We start from the raw sequence: 22619 nt of genomic DNA, 5'->3' as shown, positions 1-22619 counted from the left end.
CAGTTGTAGTGTGACGTGGTGGTGTAGGTTCCTGGAGGGAGCTGGCACAGGCAAGTGTCACCGAGTGGCAGGATCGTACCCAGAGCTGGAAGCGAAGGGAAGGCGTCAGCTCCGTAAGTCCTCAGCAGGGCTTCTTTGACCCATGGCTGAGTGTGGGCATATAATTGATTTATTTTTTTTTTGGCTTACTGGATAAACTGGGGAAAAAAAGAGCTCATAAAATCACTTGTGGTGCTTCAAGGCATATTTTAAAATGAATGACTTATATAGAAATAAATAATATGGGGGAAAAATACTTCAGGAGATTTATGAGTAACTTTGGCCAACCTGAATAAACCTTGGATAGCAAATAAAATGTTTGACTGGAGAGGGGGAAAAAAATCCACCTCACCCAGCTCTGTTTGTGACCCTTCGTCTTTACACTGACAGTCCCTGGGCTTTGCTTTCTCTCCTTTGGATGAAAGGTGGGCTAGCTGGCTTCTATACCCGTCATCCTGTGTGCATTTCCTCTCCTCCCCAGTAAAGCTCCAACGGAAAAAGACAACGTCACCTCTGCAGAAATGTTAGAAATGAAGTAAGTTATGCTGGTAAATGCTGAAGTTTTGGAGCGTGCGGTTAAATTTTGGTTTCATCCGTAGCCTCCGTTGTTATTAACTGGCCTGTGTAGCGGTCTGCTGGTCCCTCCTGTCTGCCTTTTGTCTCCTCGCTTCCCACCAGTGATGCTTCAGCCCTGCTTCGAGTGTCAAGTTGACGGTTGTTTCTGCTCTGGTATTTTTGCCTAGCTTGCTCCATTTCGGGACAACGCTGTGTAATTAGGAGTCCTCTGTGTCCTCACTTCTTAGTTGTTTCTTTGCTTCTTGACCTCCAGGAAAGCCTCTCCAGTGGCTTCGCAGGGCTGAGGAGTGCACGTACACTGTCTGGGGAACTTCTCTTGGTGTGGAGAGTGAAAACATTCTGTGAACCGATGGAAATTGCTGCTCTGCTCCCTCCCAGCTTCTCCTTGCCCATGTAATCCCTTTGCCATGATGCTGACCTTACCTTCTGTCCCTGTAATTCCTTCGCTACTTTGTCCGTTGCTGTGTTTAGGGATGAATGTTGCTGTGGAGAAAGCGCCGGCTGTGGTAACAAGTAGGGTAGAGGCAATCCAGCATCGCTCTTCCAGGCCAGATGGGAGATTTGACATTTGTGTGGCCAGGGGCTGGAGTCTGGAAATCTCATTAAAAGGAGGAGGGTTATCGAGTTCTGGGGCTTTAGGAGAGTGGGTTTGCTGTTGCTTTAACTTGATGTCACTGCTGTAAGCGAAAATCTGTGTGGCCGACTACGCGGGGGTGTCGTGCGTGTCGGAAGGATTGCTGTGCAGGGGTCGGGGTGGAGGGACCGAGGAGGTCCCCACAGGGGATCTGGCAGTCACTGCCCGGCTCAGCTGGCGCTGCACCGAGGCCCGAAGCAGCCCCCACGTGCCGCAGCAGTGATCTGTTGCTGCGCTGGGACGGGCGCCTCTCGTCCCGCATCCCTGCTGCAGCAGCGAGCTGTCTTCTGCAGCGGGCGCCGCAGCACTTTGACCTCCTTCATCGCTCCGGGCTTAAGTAATTAGCTACTGCAACCGTTAATATACGAAGGAAAAAAAATACGCTTTGCAATTTTTGTTGTACTGCTTCTTCCCTCTTCTCTCTGCGGTGCCTTCTGCATACGTTGTTTTGGAGTCCTGAAGCTTATAACCTGCCCCAGCCGTAGCTCTCAGAAGCCGCGTGTTCTTGGTATTCTGCCCGCAGCCGGTGCTGCAGGAACAGAGCAGTTACCTTAGCTGAGGGCACTGATTTCCTCCCTCTCCCTTTAATTACCTTGCTTATCTACTGAGTGTCAGGGCTCTGACTTTCTCTTTCTTTCTTTCTCTCCCTTTCCTCCTCTCGTTCTCTCTGTCTCTTGCAGTATGCAGTACTGGGCCAGAAGGCTGGAGCAGGAGATTGATGGAGTGATGAGGATATTTGGTGGAGTCCAGCAGCTCAGAGGGGTAAGCTGTCCGTCTTTTACCTGTGCTGCCTTCCTCATAGCAATGAACATTCTCATCTGCAGAAATCACCTGTGTGAATACTTGCAGCAAGTCACCTCTCAGCTCACTCCGTGTGCAGGGGCATGGCTGGCTGTGCTTCTGGTTGCAAGTTGATTCGACGCCTTCATCAAGCGTGTGGCTGTGCGTGTGTTTTGCATCTGTCTGTTTCTCTAAGGCTGCATGTCACCGCTATCTGAGCATGTACCTGTGTTTCTATATGGCACACTAACTGCATCTTCCACCCAGCCATTCTCCAGGGACTGAAGGTAGTTTAATTTGTGTTTTAGTTCCAAACTTTGTTGACAAAGAAGGAAGCGTTCAAAGGATAATTTTGACTAGCCGTTGAAAGTTCTGCATTTTTGAATATAGATTGCAGGTAAAGCTGTAGCTCCTGGCTTCTGTCTTCAGGCGCCACAGAACAGAATGGATGCCGTCCCCTGCCTCCTGCTCCCACCTCTGGCTTAGCGCGGGGCCTGGCTGCAGCAGGTGGCAGGAGCCGGATCTGTCGCACGTCCTGGCAGTGATGGCTCGGAGCTGGGCTGGGGCAGTGACAGAAGGATTCTGTTGTGCTCTGTGAGACTTGTGGTGCAAAGGGTCTTTAGGATCCCACCACTGGGTTCCCCTTCCCAGCACTGTTGTCAAGCTTAGCTATTTTGAAATGGAGTAAATTGAAATTAGGGTGACAACACTAAAATTAGTTGAAATTAGGGTGAAAAAACATGGAGGGCACTTGTATTTTCTCATGGCAGTGGCACATTCTTCTTAAAAGCCAGTGGTTTGTGGGCCTCTCGCTTTCTTACACCAGTAGCTGTACTGGTTTCAAGAGAGTTGTTCATGTTCTATACTGTTGGTTGTAATCCATTGTCTAAACACAGAAGTTGCACTGGTTTCTTTTAAATGCATTTTAAAATGAGTTTAATTGAAGGCTTGCAAAACTCTTCATAATTCATCCGTTCATTTACATTCATATTTGAGCTTCAGAATGGTTTATCTGGGTTTCGCTTGCATTCGTTTCCCTGGAACTGATACAAACTTCATGTGCAGCGTGGAGAGCATGTACACCATTTTGGTTTTACCAAATCTTTTTGATTGTATTTGTGCATTTGCGCAGCGCAGTTTGCATGTTGGCAAGGTGTTAGAATCAGAGCCGAGGATGCAAATTTTCCAGGCAGTGCATAGGCACAACAGGCACCATACTCTTTAGCAGAGCACATTAAAAAAAAAGAAAAAGCTACTACACTTTGTAAATGTCCTCTCTTACAATTTATTCTTATTAGCTTTGATTTTGCTCCTTTGCATGTTAAATAGGTGTATCATGTAATTTTTTTAATGCTGTAATTAAATAGAAATTACACCTCCAATTTGCCAGCACTTGACTCCTATTGGCCAGTCAGTCAATTACAGGTAAGAGAGCTTCCCACTTTTTCTGCTTAATTCTTCTGGTAGAACATAGTGCATCACTGTAGTGGATTAACACAAGATAAACTGACATCAGAAGGACTGAAGTTTTTGGTTTTTTCTCTTTTAACTTTTTTTGGAACCTTCCTCTGAAGTGAGGAGCTGTGCACAGTTACTGTACCTGTTGAATGCATAAACCACCAGAAGCCAAGAAATAAGCTACTGAAAATTCTAACATGCAGCTGTTAAAACACCAGTAAAGCCTAGTGGAGGCTTTCTGTGGGTCTCTTCGGGGGAACTTGGGATGTGGAGTTCAGGTTTGATTCGTAAATGGAATATTGAGTGAATTACACTTCTCATAAAGACCACGTTACTTGCTAATGCTAATGTGAAATTACACGGAGTGCTTCATCCTGAAGAACTCAGAGCTGTACTCACAGCAAGTCCTCTTACCGCACAGGTGTGCCTGGGTTGCAGTATGGGAAGTGCTTAATGTCATAGCGGCACTGTAACCCGCTTGGGGGCATGCATTTAAAAAAATAAATCCCTATTCTGCTGCAACCATGGTGGAAATCTAGTGGGTGGCAATGAATTTGTAGGGTTGGAACTCAGTCTGTGTTTGTTAAGGGCACTGCGTGGGCATGACCTGGACGAGCTTCACCGACGTGGAGGCGTGCAAGCAGGATGAAGGGTACCAAGCTGCAAAGCTGCTTTCTGAGAAACAGCAAGAGCTGGAAGAACGATCTAGCTGGAAGCACCCACTGGGATTGCTCAGGAAGGTTTATGATAAAGGAGGAATAGCTCTGTTTGGGGCAAGGAGGAGTAAGGCAAATGGGGCAGGTAGATCCTGGAAGCAGAGCCTGATTTTAGCCAAAGCTTGCTCATGTTGTTTGGTTTGCTGCATTAGTCTGGGACATCCTAAGTGTCTGCAGAGTCTCTTGGGGTACGCAGTGCATAGGGAGGGGTATTAAAAGTGGGGCAGAGCTCTGGTGTCGCAGAAGACCAAACTGGTCCTTCTGAAGCCAGGAGCCTGTGGCGCTGGCAGCGGGACACGCTCGGGCAGCCTGGGAGCACTGGGGATGGTGCTGTGCCAGGCATGGAGCTTCCCTGCTCAGCTGGGGCCCGGCTGGCATGGTGACAGACTGGTGAACGATAATGAAATACCCTCCTTAGGGTTTTCTCGGGTGTACTTATACTTTTTCTTGAGTTGCTGTGAGTGGATGTGGCCCTGTTCTTCGGTTATTGACTGAAATCGTATAACTGTTGTGGCATATGAGGCATGAAATTTATTGTCAGAAATATGGTGTCCGGGAACATAATGGTGCTGAATATTTTATCTTGCTGGAGTGCTGCCCACCCAGGAAGGGTTTTTATTTTAACTCTGAAGTAATTTCTTAGCGTTGGGGTACTAAGTGTCAGATGTCACTGCTTCGCTCCCCTCGTGCAGGTTGAAGAGGCAGTCATCCCGTGCTTCTGGGGAGATTATCCAAGCTTACTCCTTTCAGATATTTCTCTGCTGGAGCAGAGTGCTTTTCTGTGGCAATTAGAGGAGGGTGAGAAGCTCTGAGATGCAACAGGGTCATGCCAGGGGGCTTGCCTTTCAGGTGTGAGACACCTCCTTGCTTCTCTCCTTGAAGTCCAGACCTTGAAAACGTGTAAGTGCAAATGTCGCCACACGTACATCTGAATGCTGTAGGGAGGACTGTGACCTTGCTGAAATGATTCCCTGCACAGTGGAGTTGGTGCTTGTGGTACAGCATTGTGTTCGTTGGCTGGCCGGTTCCTCCAGGCGTGCCTCAAAGCAAATCCCAGCATGTGGAGAGATGAGGGCGTGCTGCCTTTCCTCCCTGTCCTCGCCGCCCTCGTGGATCACCAGAAATAGAGAGCAGAAATCTGTACAAATATAACTGGCTGGCACAATGATATGTGGAACCATAAACTACTATCTAAAGAGGATGAAATTCTTCAAATAATTTTATTCTACGGTAAAGAATATTACGCTAAAAACCCAGTTCCCCGACTTCTATCTTTTTCTTAGTGACCTTCTCCATGGCTGCGGAGGACTCTTCATTACTTTGTAGGACAAAAAATGTTTGGTTTTGGCATTTCCTGCTACAGTGCACCAAATTTCTGTTTCTTCCAGTATTTTGGCACAAGTAAATGTTGTTCACTTTTGACCAAAGTCAATGAATTTGCTATTTTTTCCAGTGCTTATGCTGCAAAACGCAGCATCTATAAGAAGGGTTGTAAGGAGGACCTGGGGGAGCTACAGGCCTGTCAGCCTGACCTCGGTGCCAGGAAAGGTGATGGAACAGGTCATCTTGAATGTAATCATCCAGCATATTCAGGACAACCTGGGGATCAGGCCCAGCCATCATAGGTTCATGAAAGGCAAGTCCTGTCTGACCAACCTCGTCTCCTTCTTTGACCAGGTGACTCGCCTGGTGGATGAGGGAAAGGCTGTTGACATAGTCTACCTACACTTCAGCAAGGCCTTTGGCATGGTCTCCCCACAGCATTCTCCTGGAGAAGCTGGCAGCCCGTGGCTTGGACAGGTACACGCTTTGCTGGGTTAAAAACTGGCTGCACGGCCGGGCTCAGAGAGTGGTGGTGAACAGAGTGAAATCCAGCTGGTGACCGGTCACCAGTGGTGTTCCCCAGGGGTCGGTGTTGGGGCCTGTCCTCTTTAATATCTTTATTAATGATTTGGATGAGGGAATTGAGTGCACCCTCAGTAAGTTAGCAGACAACACCAAGCTGGGGGAAGTGTCGATCTGCCGCAGGGTAGGAAGGCCCTGCAGAGGGACCTGGACAGGATGGGTCGATGGGCAGAGGGCAATGGGATGAGGTTCAACAAGGCCAAGTGCCGGGTCCTGCACTTTGGCCACAACAACCCCATGCGGTGCTACAGGCTGGGGGCAGAGTGGCTGGAAAGCTGTGCAGAGGAAAAGGATCTGGGGGTGCTGGTTGATGCTCACCTGGACATGAGGCGGCAGTGTGCCCAGGGGGCCAAGAAGGCCAACGGCATCCTGGTTTGTGTCAGGAATAGTGCAGCCAGCAGGGCCAGGGAGGTGATTGTCCCCCTCTACTCTGCTCTGGTGAGGCCGCACCTCAAGTGCTGTGTTCAGCTTTGGGCCCCTTGCTACAAGGAGGACATCGAGGCCCTGGAGCGTGTCCAGAGAAGGGCTACGAAGCTGGTGAAGGGCCTGGGACACAAGTCCTATGGGGAGCGGCTGAGGGCACTGGGAGCGTTTAGTCTGGAGAAGAGGAGGCTCAGGGGAGACCTTATTGCTCTCTGCAGCTACCTGAAAGGAAGGTGTGGGGAGCTGTTGGTCGGCCTCTTCTCACAGATAACTAGTCCTATCACTAGAGGGACTGGCCTCAAATTGTGTCAGGGGAGGTTCAGGTTGGAAATGAGGAGACATTTCTTCTCAGAAAGAGCGGTCAGGCATTGGGATGGGTTGCCCAGGGAGGTGGTGGCATCACTGTCCCTGGGGGTGTTTAAGGAAAGGTTGGACGTGGTGCGTGGGGACATGATTTAGTGGGTGACACTGGTGGTAGGGTGATGATTAGACCAGATGACCTTGGAGGTCTTTTCCAACCTGAACGATTCTGTGATTCTAAAACCCACTGCAGGGCAGACTCTGTGTTTGAGAGCGCTGAGGTGGGATGAACAACATGCAGTGCAGATTTGGGGCTGGTGCTGGGCATGGGTCTCTGCACTGCTGTTGCCATGCCTCTCTCTGTCCCTTTGCAAATCCATCCACAGGCCTGATGCTGGAGCTCTGCTGCTTCCATCCTGTGCTGGTGCAGCATGTCCTGACTTACTGGTGCGTCCTACTGTGCTGGTGCTTGTGGTGGGACCAGCCAGAGCCACCACCTGGGGTTGTTGTGAGCTTCCTTTGGTGCAGAGTGGGCTGAGGCTGCCAGTCTCCTCTTGCTCGTTACCTAAATTGTTAGATCCTGTCTTCTGAAGTGAGCAGCTAGCTCGTCAGACCTCCTCCTCCTCCTCAGCATCTTTTATCCGTGGCTGCCTGTTAATGGGCTAGTTTCTTTGAAAATTACTGAGGAAACCAAAGACTTCACAATAGCCGGGGAAAAAACTAAGCTGTGTAAGTGCTGAGCTCCCTTTCTCCACTTTTCTATGCCTTTCCCAGTTTTGCAGGAAGGCGTTAGCAGGGGCAAGTGGGTAGCAGAGCTGGGTCTGTCTGTGGCTTGGATGAGCAGAGCTAATGGGCCACTTTGAAGTCCAACCAGCTGTTTCTGTAACCACGTTCCCTTTTCCCTAGGGAGGTCAGAGGCAGTGCTTGGATCCGCCTTACCCGCATATGAGTGGGTGCTGGCAGGGGGGTGCGGATGTTGCTGGGCTTAGCTTCTGATGGCACTGAGGGAGCACCCGGTCCGTAAAAGTCCAGATGGCCCTCCAGGGCTCTGCTGCAAGTGCTATGGCAGAAGTAGATGGACTTTGTCCTTGTAATCAACATCTCATTTTACTTGAGTGCATTTTCATTTCTCTATCTTCTGTTCTCGCTTGCTACCTTATGCTGTTTTCTCAGCTTTGTTTTTGCCAGTTTGGCATCTCTGCCTGGCAGCAGTGCTGCAGTTCATTGATCTGGTCTCTTGTGAAAGGGGAGGACAAATCCTGCTGGCTGGGGCTGGGGGCACAGAGACCAGGATCTGTGCAGGTGTCCCCACAGCATTGTCTGCCTCACAGCGGCTGCCTGTCCCTTCTGCTCAGCGCTCCTCTGATGTTTCACCTCTAGTTTTCAATATGTGGCCATCTTTGAGTTGAGGCAGCCACAGGTGAGGAACTGTGGTTGAGCCCTGCAAAAACAAGAACTTGGTTTAAAAAAAAAAAACAAAAGCACAACCCCACCACATACGAGCAGAGTTCTGGCTTGGATCTGAAGAGCTGAAGCAGCATCCACCCCAAACACTGCTGCAGTCGCTTGCAGTAGCTCCCCTCCTGTGATGGGGTCTCTGCAGTGCCGAGTGTTTCACGTGGCTGCGGGAGCACAGCCCCTATAAGACTGCTGGTACAGAGCTAGCGTTGTCTTAATGCCAGCACTGGGAGGTAAGATGCTTCTATCAAAGGGGCTGCAAAGCTTTTCTCTTCACCTTTTTGGTCTTGGCTAACTATTGGCATAATAGTAATGTAGCCTAGGTCTTCCTAGGAGATGTGTAATGCCTGTTCTGCTCACTCTTGTTATCCCTGGGTATAGAAACAGTTACCCAGTTGTTCAGTAGGCATGGAGAATTTGGGCAGTGTTAATGGTACCTTTTAAATGAACCCTGTTAGAGAGTCACTGCACTGTGCTCTGCATGCACTGAGGAATGCGTCTGTTCTGTGCAGCTGCTGGGTAGGGCAGGCCCTGAGAGGAGGGCAGAGCTCTGCTCCTTGGACATGTGAGCCTCGTGGCAGAGTTGGGAGTGGGATGCCAGCCTCCCGAGACTCAGTCCAGCACCACGATGTGCAGACTGGACTTCAGGACTCTGCAGCAGAGCACACCCGGCTGTTTCCTTTTGAGATGTCCACCTCCTGCTGCAGGCTGGGGAGAAGCAGAGCCTCACGCCTGTGTTGTGTGCTTGGGGCAGAGAGGAGGGGTCTGAGGGCAGGACCCGCATGTGTCTGCCTGGTGCTCGCTGTTCTTCTCCCCGTCTCCCCCCAGCCCACTTCTGCACGCTGTTGCTGTGCTCTCCCCGTGTTTGATAAGAGGAAGTGCGCGATGCCAGATAAACGCGTTCCCGTTCCAAACAGCTTGGGTTTATTTTAATCTGCCTGGGCCGTTCAGCAGCCTCAGCACTGCTCAGCACCGGCCATGCAAGGAGGGGCATTTCAACGTGCTCGTCCGTGCGGCAGCTCGGTTCGGGAAGGGAGATCCTCGCTCACCCTTTGTGCAGGCTGGTGCCTTCCACTGCCAGCCCCATGCACCCATCGTCTTACTTTTCCCCTCTTCCTCTCTGCGAGAACCACGTCGCATCCATACTGGAAGGGAAGATGTCAGGGAAACATATGCTGCAGCTTTTTGTACATTTGCATAATTTGAGTAACGTGCATGAATAATTTATAGCTGCACGTGGCCCTGCCCCGAGCCGCCGTGCCCGTGCTGTGCGTGGCCGGGCTGCTGCCGATGCGGGAGCCCTGTTTTGAGAGAGCAAGCATACTTGGCAGAGGAAAATGAGGCTTATGGTTGTAGGGGAAGGGCAGGCTAGAAGTCTGAGGCTAAAAGGCCTTCAGGCTAGTCTCACCCACGCTGTTTCATGGAGCCTGACCCTGGCAGTCAGTAGCAGCAGCAAACCATTGCCCAGGCACCGTCCCGCTGTTCGCCAGCTCTTAGGTGCGCGAGTTCTCAGACTGGAAAGCTGAGAGCGCCAGGTGGGTTTTCTAAAGGAGCGACCTGGGTGGTCGAAAAGGGGTATTTATGCTCTAGTGAATTTTAGTTTAAACTATACTTGGTCCTTCCCAATTGTTTGAAACCTTTGGCTGGAAAGCAGAGTGCAAAGGGGAAGGAGGTGCAGGCACGCATGCGTACTAGCTCGTCGGTGTTACCCACCGGGAAACTGAGGCAGGTGGTCAAGCTGCCCAAGGCCGCGTAACAAACGTGTGGTGTGGCCCAGACCGCTCTCCATCAGGTGTACAGCATGTGTCCTGAGGGGGATGCGTGTGGAGGGGTAACAGGCACAGAAACAGTCCTTAAAGCCCTCGCTTTGAACCTTTTCACTCTACAGAATTACTCTGGAAAGATAATATACTTGCAGTTAGTTGGTGAGTTAGCAAAAGCAGAGGGGATTGCTGCTGAGTTTTATGGAGTCATTTCTGATTTATACTGCTGTCAGCGACAAGTGAAACGAGCCCAGTATTCAACAGACTGATGTTCAGGTGCGCACGCTCCTGAGTGTGCTTCTCTGCACGTCGCGTCCAAAAACGCACCTGACGTACTTCTCCAGTCCGCAGCCACGTGGGTGCGATCCTCATGAATATTCAGCAAACTGCTGCAGTTGGTGGTGTTGCCATTATGCAGCCGTGTGAAGCCTTGGGGACGATGAGACCTTGGTTAACACTTCCAGAGATGTCTTGGCCTGGTTGTCCTGCCCCTAGCCGGAGGAGGCTGTGTGGTCCTCACACCCTTACCTGTTCAAAACCAACAGGCAAAATCCAGACCAGCCCTACTGGAATGGAAAATGAATAATTAGGTGGAGATCATCAAAGTTTGCTGCTTTACAAACAGACATAGATTATTCTTTAATGGAAAGTTAATTGTTTTATTGTTCTCTCCAGATGGTTCTTTTCCCTTTCATTCCCAGGGGAATTGATGTAGCCTGGGATTCAGTGGAGCTGGTAACCAAAAATGTAACTCCATCACAGGTCAAGATAAAAAATAAAAAGAAAATATGCATGTGTGTTCCATCATAGTTTCAGGTTTTAGACATTATTTATAGGCTGCGGGTGGTCCTGCGGTTCTCTCCCTGATAGGTTGGTGGGGCCAACACTTGGGATCAGACCCTGCCGAATCCCATGCTCCTTGCAGCTGATCTGGCACTTCCAACTGCTGGACTGCAGAGCAGCCTGTGTTGAAATGTGCAGCTGCACTAAAAGCTTTAGGGAAGGAAACTTGTTAGATATTCGGGGTTACTGTATGTGGGAAGCAATACAATGTCATTTCTCTGTCATTCTGTACGAAGCAATGAAGGAGGGCTGGAAAGGTGAGGGAGAACACAGCAGAGGTGAGCTTTCAAAGGCACATTTGTGGTTTTTGTTTTAGTGTGGCTTAAGCCTGGTAAACTGCAGCTGCAGGCTTGCATGTTAAGTGATCATGTTTACTGTTTCTCATTACAACAGATTACCTTTGACACCTGATGTGAATAACTTGACTGGCACCCTTATTTCAAACACCCAGCTGTGCTGGCCTATTGGCCCGCAGTGATTCTGCTGGTTTTGTTACTTATTTCCTTCTAATTATTTAGAGTCAAAATACTGCTAGAAGGGGGGAGAGAGATAGTGGAGTGTGATATTAGACCAGCCTGTTCTCACTGAAAATCCTGGTGATCTGCTTACATCGGAGAGCTTTACTCAAAGGCTGAGGATGTCAGGAAGGTGAGCAGGTGAAGGAAGGAGATGAAGCAGGAAGGCGATGCTGAGGTTATGGATTCTTGTTTTCTTTCTGTTGCTCTCTTGGGCTGAGCAGCTCCAACTGACACAAGTGCAGCATCTCCTTGTTCTGATACATTTTTTTGGGGGGGAGGGTTCTGTTTTGCCTTTGCGGATTTTTATTTGTCTGATGCTTTTGATTCAGTTACTTATGGGGCTTCTGGTTTTACTCTTTTTGTTTCTTAATTGACCTTTCATACCTGTAAGCATCTGGGACAGATGTCTTTGTTCAGCACCTACCACAACCAACAGCGTCGTGTTCTGGGGGCACTGACCATAGTATACACATTAAATAAGAGTGCTGAGAAAAACCTGGTCTGAATGATGGGATTTCTCTGTGCAAAGAGATGCTGTGAATTAGAGGTACGGCTGTTTCTACCGGGGCAGTTCCCTAAATGCCCAGGTGATTCCTTGGACGATGGGTGGCAGGACGTAGGTGCTTGTACGTGTCAGAGAAGCCACTATAGGGACTGTGTAAGCAGTAGCATTAATTCTCATCTGTTGGATGCCCAAGCAAAGCCTCCGCTTGTCGCTAGGAGGAAGGAAGCAGGTTTTCTGTTCCCTGCTGGGACTGTAAGGCCAGGTAAATAGAGAGGGAGGAGACAGCAGGGGGTTATGTGGCTTGAGGAGCACACAATATTGTAACAATAAATGTTGGATTACTCTTTAAAACAAATAGGCCGTTGAACATACTGTGGCTGGTGAACAGAAGGAAAGAAAGGTGGATTTGTTCCTGGTTCTTCTAAAGATCAGTTACACTGAAAAACTCGCTTCACTGCTCTGCATGCTGTCATTTTAAATTCTGAAAGTTCTTTCATTCTGTTTCTGTCATCAAGAATGACACTGGACCTGGGATCTTCTAAGAAGCCTCAGTTCCAGGTTCCCCTGGCACTGATTAGGCTGGGCCTTATGGTACTGCTTGTGGGGAGCATCAACAGCTGCTTGTTTCTTGCCCTCGCAGGGTGAACCTGGGGTGTTCAAGACAACGTGTTTAAAATTCAACCTGTCTTTTGTTCTGTGCCCCTTCTGCAGAGCACTAGCATTTTGGAAAATAACCTTCTTCCTTCCTTCCTTTTGTAGTGGGGGAAGAGATGGCTGCTTTACATCTGGTGATAACAGACATGAGGTATATACATAGAGAGCATTCACAGCATCAAAACAGCGTATGTCTGATTCTGAGCATAAATGATAGCTCCAATATATTCTTATACTCTGAGTCTTCTTGTTCATTGAAAAAGAAATCATAGCATGATAATACCATGCTTACATCTAGTGCATTTCATGGCTGATTATTAAAATTACTTGCAAACAAGTTTGCTCTCGCTTCCCAATATAGGAAAGGAAAACATTACAGTCTGTACGCTGTAAGTAGGTAAATTGAGGCTTAGACGAGGGAAATCCCTACTCTGCACACCGAGTCTGATGGAGGGCTGGGAAGGGAACCTGGGAATCCTGACTCAAAGACTTGTCTTCCTTAATAACTGTTCAATTTGTCACCTCTGGCTCATTACTACATCTATCAGCACTGAGCAATGGATCCTAGTAAATACAAGTGAGAAAGACAAACCTTCAGCTTTGAATTCTCCCTTAGGAAACTTATTTCTGGCATGTTTCACAAGTGGCAGCTTCTTTTTTATATTCATGGGGTTTATAACGTGGTGTTTTCTCTGCGACTCTGCGCTCAGCTCCCTCCCGTCAGCAGGTGATGTGCCTTGGTTCTTGCCTCGCCTCTGCTGTTGGTGAGTGAGAGCTTGCAGGGCTGTGCTCCTGATGCAGTGCCTGAGCAGCGCTCGATTGCTAGTTTTCCCTCCTCCTTAGATGTGTGCTAGCTCTCGAACGACATTTTGAGGTGCCCGAAGCATTCTGTGGAAGAAAATTAATTGGTTTTGACAAACCACAGCAGTCCCTTGGGTGCCTGGGAGTGCAACATTTATTGAAACCAGGCAGGAAATCAAAACGCTCTGGTGTTCATTCACCTCTAGTGCAGCTGTATGGAAGGGAAAAAAAGGAATCCTTAACCTTGTTCCGGATTTTCACTCCGACATTTGGATTGTCTGCTAACTCTTTTAATAAAACCTTTTTCTTTTAGAAGAGAGTTTAGTGGTCATAAAAGATGCCAGAATGATGGCCCAGGGACTAGATGATCTCTGCATACCCCACAGAGCAAATGCAGCATCAGGGCAAACTTCCTTGCTGTCGTGCTTCTGCCTTGACCTGCAGCACCGCAAAGGAGGGAAGGGAATTGCAGTTTTTCAGCACTTCTCAGCTTGGCCTCTCTGCTTATACAACTCAGTAAGGACTCAGACTCCTGCTATTGCAAAACAGCATTAAGAAAGGATTTTTTTTTTTTCATCGCAGCTGTAGATATAACAACTTCAATGCAAACCTCCAACTGAAAGCCCTCTGCTAGCAGAAACCATCTCCTAGCCCCACTCTTTCAGGAGTCTGGCCTGTCTTCCTAACATATGGGTTACAATATGATTCATCTCTAAACCATATGCTGGTACCCAGAGCGAGTTGCGACCGTTCTTGTTGCAGGAGACGGCAGTCATGAGAGGCGTGCTGCGGTGCCTGCACCCACAGCCACCTGGGCGCCCTTCTGCCAGATGCAGGCATGAGCTCCCTGGTCCGCTCTGCACAGGCTGGTGGTTCACCCTGGAAAATAACCAGCAGTGGTCTTCAGGACTCTGAAGGCAAGCCTGGAAGATAAGAAGCACTCATTCAAACAACAGGTAGCTCCTGTCCAGTTGTGGTCCCCAAATACAGTTGGTTTCATTATTATGTGGGCTGTCCCTATCGGACTTTAAGGTGTACCTGAGTACAGGGGAAAGCTGTGTTAGGGAGGTGGTTCGTGCATGTTCTTGGCAGCAGTGTGCTGGGATGTCAGGATGAGGAGCCAGCCTTGCTCTCAGAAACCCTGCAGGCTGGCTGAGGCCCCTGCTGGTGGTTGGGGTGATGGAGATGGGGAGGTGATGAGGACAGAGGAAGGAAGCGCTAGCTTCTCAAGTCTCGCCCCGAATTGGCTTTCTTCACTTAGCACTTGGAAGGACAGAGCAGGAGCATGTGGTGAATGCCAAGGGGACGGAAGGGGAGACCAGCTTTAGCAGCTCCTCAAGACAACGCAGGTAACATGACTGTGGCAGTGGGTAGAGCAGCGGGCAGCTGCTCGCTCTGCACCATGGTGAGATGGGGAGAACTCCTTGAACAATTAATTAGCGCAGCTGAGAAGCCTGAGCCCAGTGCTAACGGTACAGCTGTACCAACTCAGACCTGCACACATGGCTTGCACACACACCTGGGGGACGTGCTGCCCTGGCAGGCTGCTGGCCATGCTGCGGGAGCGGTGTCCAGCGCTGGGTCCCCGCCTGCCCATTAGCTGCCGCCAGGGGAGAGAGCTGGTGGCTTCTGCTCCTCGGTGCCCGAGGGGGATGTGGGCTCTTACAGACCCTGTTCTGCCTCGTGCCTGCTGCCGGAGGGCAGAAGCTGAGGGGTCAGCAGGTGTGATACCTGCCGCCTGCTTACATGCTGCTGCTCCGCGGGCACGGTCACGCAGTCGGCATCTTGGTGGCCTTGCACAGAAAGGCTGGCTTTCCTCCTCTCTAGTTCATGCTATTTTTCTCCATCCTTCTTAGCTCCAATTTCAAGGAGACAAGGAGTCATTGCCCTCCCCCGCCCCCTCCCAAAAGAAATGAAAGATGGGCTTTTTTCAGGTGAAAACTTCTGGCCTTGGTGGTTTTTTTCCAGCTTGGGGCTTGTCTTGGTGGTTTATGAGCAGGCTGTGAAGCATTGCATTATCTGTTCCCTTAAAAGTCCGCTATTGAGGGAGGCCACAGAAGGGGTGATCAGTGATCCTAAATGCAGCTGTGGCAGGTCTGGACGGGTGCTGCAGGAGAACCAGCAGTCGTGCAGGTGGGTCAGCGTGTGGAAGGCTCGCAGGAGGAGCGGCTGGGACTAGTGCTCGGAGCTGATGCGCGGCATGGCAGTGCTGTTCTTTGGACCTGCTGCAAGGGCTTCTTCTTTCCTTTTTTCCTTGTCTAATAATTCTGCATTCTGGAATAACAACTATCTGCTTTGGATATCAGTGTCTGTAGGAAACTGGTTCCAGCTGAAATTGTAGATTAACTGCTTCGAAGCTTGTATCCCAGATGCCAGTAGTGACAGATACTGTTGAGTGGTTTCTAGCTAGGAAAGACTTCGAGCGCTGTCGTTTTTCATGGAAAAACTTCCCATACGCTTCTCCAACAGGCTTTTCTGGGAAATCAAGTGATGTGCTGTATACAGTGATGGCATGAATTCAGGGCAGTTTGTCATTACGTCTTCTACGACATACTTATAATGGTGGTGCTCGCAGCGGGCTTGACCTTGGCCTCAGTTACTGCTACAGGAGCAGGGTTTGCCACCCAGCTGTCGCTCAGAACCAGTGGGACTCCTGCGGTGCTCTACGTGAGCAACAAAACGCTGAAGCTGGGGTCTAGGAGGATCCCATCCCCAGGAGGGTGGTCCGCTGGCTGGCAGCGTGCTCAGCCTTGTGGGGCACGAGGGCCTTCAGCTCCGGAGCTGCTGGTGGGATGTGGTAGCAGAGGCAATGCTCTGGGCAAGCTTGGAGTGTCATGGGAATGGAGAGCTTTTGATGCAACTGAATGGCACTTTCTTTTCCTTGTCTTGTTTAACCGTCTAATAAAGTTCTCACGAGGATCATCTGACTGCACAGGGAAAAACCCAAGTGTGCTGCCACTCACACCTGGGGCAGCAGGACAAACAAATTGGGAGGGATCTCAGAAATCTGTTGTTCTAGATGTAGCTGTGTTGGGTCTCCCGGCTCTTGGAAAAGGAAGGGTACAGCACAGATGGTGAGGTAGGGGGCTTTCACAGTCCCCTGAAGAGAACAAAGAACACCTCTGGTGGCACTCCCCTGCGCACCTCCCTGGAGTTGAGCCTCTGTTGGAGGCTCCTTGCTCCGCTGCCCTGTGCCCGCAGTCCCGAGGCTCTTGCTGCTTCGCATTAGAGCCATGTGTCACGAAACCCCAGCTCCTGGGGTCAAGTGCTAAGTGTTTGCTTCTTTATCAGATATTTGCTTAGGAGGATTTCATTATACTGAATCTACTGGCTTTGAATAAATTCACATGCAGTAAATTTATTCTTTTTCTTTTTGAAGGGACTGCTATGCTGGAGGAAATTTTAAAGACCATTTATACCAAAAGCAATTACTTTCCTGGTGATTTTGTATGTATTTTACTGCAGATACTGTATTTCTATTTGACTATGAGCTTTCTCCCAAGTGCCACTGCTGTGCAGGAAGTGGTGAAAGTTAGATGCTCAAATCTGTGTGTCCCGGTGTTTGAACAAGCTCCGCCTGCCTGAATTAAAGCTGCAAGTCAACTGTATCAGCGTCCAGGTGCGGTTGCTTCCTGCAGCATGGGTGGGTTGGTTCGTTGTTGGTTTGTCCATTTTCTGCTGAGTCCAGCATGTCAGCTGCTGGGTGCTGGTCTTCTCCAGCAAGGGGGTGGAGGTGAGCTGGTGTGACACCTTGGGGCACCTCCAAACCTTCACCACTTGGTCCACAACCACCTGAGAACTGTATTTTGTGATAGGGGTATGCTGAAGCGTAGGCAAAAGCAGATTACTGGATGAATAGGATTAACAAATAAACATGTAAAAAAAAATCGGTCTGCAAAAAATCCATCTGCAAATCTTGAATATGTGCTGGGGCAAAGCTAAATTCTTCACTTCAGCAGCTGGCTTGCTCTGGCAATGCACTGTAATGCCATATATGCAGGAGCCTCTTTGTGGTGTCTCAGGTTGCTCGCTCTATGCTCACAGGATCTCCCGCAGTCCCTTGACCGTGTCCAAAATAAAGCAGGAAGAGAAGCTGAGAAAAGAACGTAAGCAGTCTGGTCTGATAATCCATGCAGTCCTCTCTCAACTGGCGTATATTTTATGTCCTGTGCCTCAAAGGAAAGAGAACAGCCAGAGAAGTCGTTTGTCACCTCTGTGTTGGACAGTATAAAAATACTTGGTAGTTCCTGTGATTAAAAAGCAATGCTGTGGGGCTGGAGGTCTGATTTACCAAAATTACTGGTTGTGTGGATATTGATGGTGATAATAACTGTCCATCCTCCACTTAAATGCCATCCTACCATTTCCAGAGTGCAAGAGTGTGCATGAATCCTTTTGAAAATGGACAAGGGAAAATTGTGGGGCACACGCACAAAAGAGAAACAGGCTCATATTAAAATCCAGAAGGGTAGAATTTTTCTTCCCTGACACGAGTTTCTCATTAACAAGATTTGTTTCATTAAGAAATGGCTTGTTGACTGATTTTTTTTTAAAAAGGAAAAACCAAAAACTTAAAGAAGCCCTGTAAAATTGCAAATTCTATATTCCATGCTGGATTATTTTTTTATGAAACCAGTAATAGTTATAGTGCATGTCTGCATATTTCGTCAGAAAGCAAACTTTGTTTTTAAAGGGAAACGATTATACAGAAAAAAATTATAATTAAATGTCTTCTGTTATAGTGTATAATATGTGTGCTCAAGTCCAACTCTGAAACGAACAAAACCTTTGTTAGCTGAGCAGCCCTGAGCACCCCTGTCTAAACCTTGTGGCTAGCTTTAACCAATATTTAGCAGTAGACTGAAGAAAAAATCATGTAGCAACTCTCCCATTGTTGTTGCAGCGAGCTAGATCAGAAGTAATGTTTATCTGAATGTTTCTATGCTTTAAGGAAGCATAGACCACACATTTAATAATTAAGATCGCTTAAATTCACATTACCTAGATGAGTAGTGAAATGCATGAGGATGGTGGCTGGGGGGGGGCATGTTATGTGTTTTTTGTTCTTTTTTGTTTTTTTAACTTTCTTGCAGTAAAGCTGTTTTTCCCCTCACTCTTTGATCGAGAGGCCATGTTTCTTGGTGTGGAACTAAAGTCTGCCAGGCCCAGCTCTTGTTGAAATCACCAGGAGTTGTTCTGCAGACCTCACTGGCAATTGTAAAGGCCACGAGTGTACCAAACCCAACTTCTTTGGCACAGAAATGGAATCTGTTAAGTCACTTCTGGTGTGATCTGGAGTTGGGGTGAGTGTGGTGTAAGGCTTTCTAGGCTGGTTGTTATCCAAGTAAGCCGCTTCTGGCTGGGAGAATCACATACCACGTGGGTTTTGACCTTTTTTTCTTTCCTAGCTTGGCATTTTGTTTCAGGTTTCAAGACAAAGTGAAAGCTAATTTCTGGATCGGTAGGGAGGTCTGCTAAACTTCAATTAGTCACATAATTCAGCTAGAGCACAAACTTGAGCTGGGATGCTGGCGAAGGAAGGATGTTCTTGGAAGAAGAGCTTTTGTGGCACAGGTAGCAAGCAGTCAGTCGGGGCATCTGTGCTTGGAGCCCGTCCCTGCCGTGAGCCTGTTCTGCGAGCCTGGCAAGGCCCCTCACCTCTGCGCGGCTTCCCCGCCATAGAAGTAGGTTGGTGAGCTTCCCCCCGGCGGTGAGCACTTCCAAATTCACAGCTGATGACAGCTGGCAACACCTGTCTCAGAAAAATCTAGGGGCAAATTGCCCGCTGTTTGTTGTTTTTAAGTAAAAAACAAAGGAAAAATAAGCACACTGATTGTTTTGTAATTGTGTTTGGAAGCTGACACTCAATAGGTAGCAATTAACCTGAACTGAATGTAACGAAAAACTTTGGGCACATCATTTCAGGCGGGCACTACAGGGCTTTGCTCTGCTTTGCTAAGATTCATAGAAAAGTGAATTTTGGCAGATGTCTGGTTTCAGCTTCTTTGTCTGCTATTACAGCCCTCTGTATGGAGAACCAGCAAGCCTTGGAGAAATCACACGTGAACTCACTTAAATCTTATTTTTTTCCCCAAGCTTCTGAATGGGGTGGGTTAGGGCTCAGGCTGCTTCTGGTTGTTGTGGTCTGCCTCAGTTCTTGTTCCTTCTCCCTTGGAAGAGTGAGCAGAAGTGAAATTGGTGCTGCAATATGAGGTGGCCCTGTTTCATAAGGACTTTAGGAGCAGCTGTTGAGGACAAACATTAGCCTAAGAAGGTCTCCAGGGGTTGGCTTTGACGGAGGTAATCTTTCTTGTAATGCTATTGCTAATGTGGATCTCTGTTAGCTATATGTAATAATTTCTTCCCCTGTATTTGTTCTGGGACATCTCTAGGGCTGCTTTTATATGCTGTAGAATATTTACCATGTTTTTTTTCTTTCTGTTTTGTAATGGTCTTATAGGACATATCTATTGCAGACCTGTTCTCTTTTAAATGCGTGGTGTTCCTCCCTTATCCCTTAGAGCAGGTTTTTGTATGCCTTCTCCCTCAGATGTCCTTCTCTGAACATTGCATCTCTGAGCTGAGGGTACTTCAAATTGCAATTACAGATCCTGCTGCAGGTATTGGCAGCATCAGGAGCGGAGGGGAGAGGAGCGGCACAGCCTCAGTAACCTCTGAATCTCCCTGGTGGCTGCTGTTTAGGTATTTCTGTTGTCCAAGCTTGGGAACTTGACTGCTGTAACTGCAGACTTGAGCTTGTTGCATTTGGTCCCGGAGCACCTCCTTCCCTCCTGGGTCATCCCAGCGAGTCCTTCCCATTTACTTTTTCTCCTGTCCCGACACTGGCTGCTAGCAAGTGGTGCCTTGCTGCTTTGAGGTGTCTGGAGGCACCTTAGGCATCTTGTTGACCCTACTTCTTTCTTTGCATCTCATTTGCCATATAGGTGATACCCTAATGGAGTAACACCTCAGGGAGGAGACAGCTGGTTTTTCTTATGACTAATACTGCTTGATCACATAGGTCGTTGCTGTTTCCTGCATACTTCTTCCATGCTTTGGATTTATGTGAAGATGTTGGACTTAATGATCTTGAAGTTCTTTTCCAACCTAAGCGACTGGAAAAAGGAAAAGGCACGTTTGGGTCAAACATGGCACCCTATGCCATGGCAGATGTTTCTGCCCCGCTCCCTTAGAAGCTGCTCACAGCCATAACTCCTGCAGCCGGAGGGACGTGGTGGGTCAGCGGGGTTGCCCAGGCTGTCCTGGGGTGCCCTGGAGGTGCTGGGTGCCAGCCAGAGCCGGGCCCTGCTGCCTTCCCGCAGACCTGGGGCCGCGTCGCCCGTCTGTGGTCTCCAGGAGGAAGGGAAGAGATCCCGCTGACCAAACTCGATTACTTTGTCAATGAGGATAAATGAGGATCATAATCCAATTGTTGTGGCAATTGAAATGCAGCAAACCCGAGGCACCTTTCCAAGGCTTCTATATTTATACCTCACTTGTTTAAAGCAAAAGGAGCAGAGCAGCTTTTCTTAGGCTTTCCCTGCATCCCAAGAAAGCACGCTGCAGGCTCAGACAAACCTGGGGTAGCTGCTGGGCACCGACAGGACCATCCTGCCGACCGGCTCTGCATGGTATGCCCCACACCTAGCACCAGGGACAGCAGGCTGCTGGCGACAGTGCATGAAGACTTAAAAGCGTGCTCAGTGCTGGGGCTCCCAGCTGTGCAGATGAACTTCATCCTGTCCTTAGGGGCAGCTACAGGTGGTGATCGCTTGTACCAAAACCACGGGAAGTTAGAAGCCATGTGATGGTCAGTTTTGGCGTCCAGCCCAGCGGCGTTGGGTTTGAGAAGGGAACAGGCAGGTCACCTGGCTTCCCGGCCACGTTCGGTGGGTGAACGCAGGAGCCCTGCGTTCACCTCATGTGGGAGGCAGCAAGTCTATGTACCAGCCTGCGGGCCTGGAAGCTGGCGTGGCGGGGCTGGGGGGTCGCCCCTGTGACCGACTTGCTTTGTGAGCTTATTTTCAAGGGACACTGTCCTGACACTAATCGTTTCTGTAGGGGTAGATGGAGTCTTTCATTTGAAATCTAAGCTCGTAGTTTTTAGTGTGCATCGCAACCTCGCCACGTTTGTAGCACTTAGGATTACGGGTGGAGGAATTTTCTGAAGGTCTACAAGCAAATCTGAACAAGCTTGTCTATTAATTATCAGGTCCTTTCAGGTATTTATCTCGGACAGTTCTTTCTACATTCCAGTTGATAATAACAAGAAGATAATGAAGACCAAGTTTTCCATTGATGTAATTGCAATCCTGATACAGGCGGTATTGGAGGCAACCAGGTCATACTTTGCGTAAATTATTAATGATTGTCGTATCCCAGTAATTAGATACAAAGTTAAGTCAGCTGCACAGCACCAACAAAGTGGGGTCTAATGTCGCACTAGACCTCTTTGCAGGCAATTTGCGTGAAGTGCGCTTGTTCTGATGCAGACGAGGTGTGGGCCACGACCGCTTCTACAGTGGTAGACCAAATGTCCACCATCCTCCGAGGTTACTCCACTGCCTTGCTGCTGCTGTGACCCTGGGGGAGAGGTTTTGCAGGGAGCTCTGCAAACACAGGGGTGATGCTCCTGGAGGACTGATCTCTCCCTCATCTCCTACACAGCGACCTGTGTTCCTGAGCTCACTGCCAAGTCACAAAATCAATTACAAATTAAAGGCCAGATTCATGAGTTCGCTTCAGCTGCTCTAGCGGTACAAAACAGCTGCAAATTCGGCTTTTATGTGTTAGTAGCTTTGCCTTTAAAAGCATTTTTAAATGGTTAGAGATTGATGCTTAACTTCAAAGTGCTAACAAATCTTGCATTGCAAATTCCTCCTTGGGCTACTTGATTACTTTTTAGCAATTTTGAAAACAAAGGAAATTCCTTGAGGGAGAAAAACTGTGCTAAGGTGAATAATGCTTTGGAGCATGCATCAGCGGAATTTGAGCAGAAGCATTACAGTTCCAACTTAGAGCTCTGAACTCTGAGTTTGCCTGATTTTTTGAAGGCGTGCTATGATGTGTAGTTCTGTTAGGCTAAGGAGTTCTCAGAGTAAAAACAAAAGTCTTAGTTCCGCCCTCCAACAAACTGGTATGATTTATCTACTTGTTAAATTCATTGAATCATGTGAGTTTGGTTTTTAAACTGTGGTTATTTCATTATTATTCTTCATAAATTTCATTATTACTCTTCATAACCAT

The 22619-nt window shown here is 48.6% G+C and overlaps 1 protein-coding gene across 4 annotated transcripts in view; it reads left to right on the top strand.

Annotated features, from left to right (window-relative positions):
- CACNA2D2 (calcium voltage-gated channel auxiliary subunit alpha2delta 2) overlaps positions 1-22619 on the top strand; it is a 193692-nt gene that overhangs the window by 23610 nt on the left and 147463 nt on the right. For all 4 annotated transcript variants that reach the window (XM_083795830.1, XM_083795828.1, XM_083795829.1 and 1 more), the window contains exon 2: positions 1930-2011. In XM_083795830.1, coding sequence (XP_083651956.1) covers positions 1930-2011 — 82 coding nt within the window. The remainder of the gene's footprint in view (positions 1-1929; positions 2012-22619) is intronic.

This window comes from Anser anser, assembly GCF_964211835.1.
Source record: "Anser anser genome assembly, chromosome: 12".
Classification (NCBI taxonomy): Eukaryota; Metazoa; Chordata; class Aves; order Anseriformes; family Anatidae; genus Anser; species Anser anser.
The sequence above is the reverse complement of the archived record's forward strand: the minus strand, read 5'-3'. Positions and strand labels throughout refer to the sequence as shown.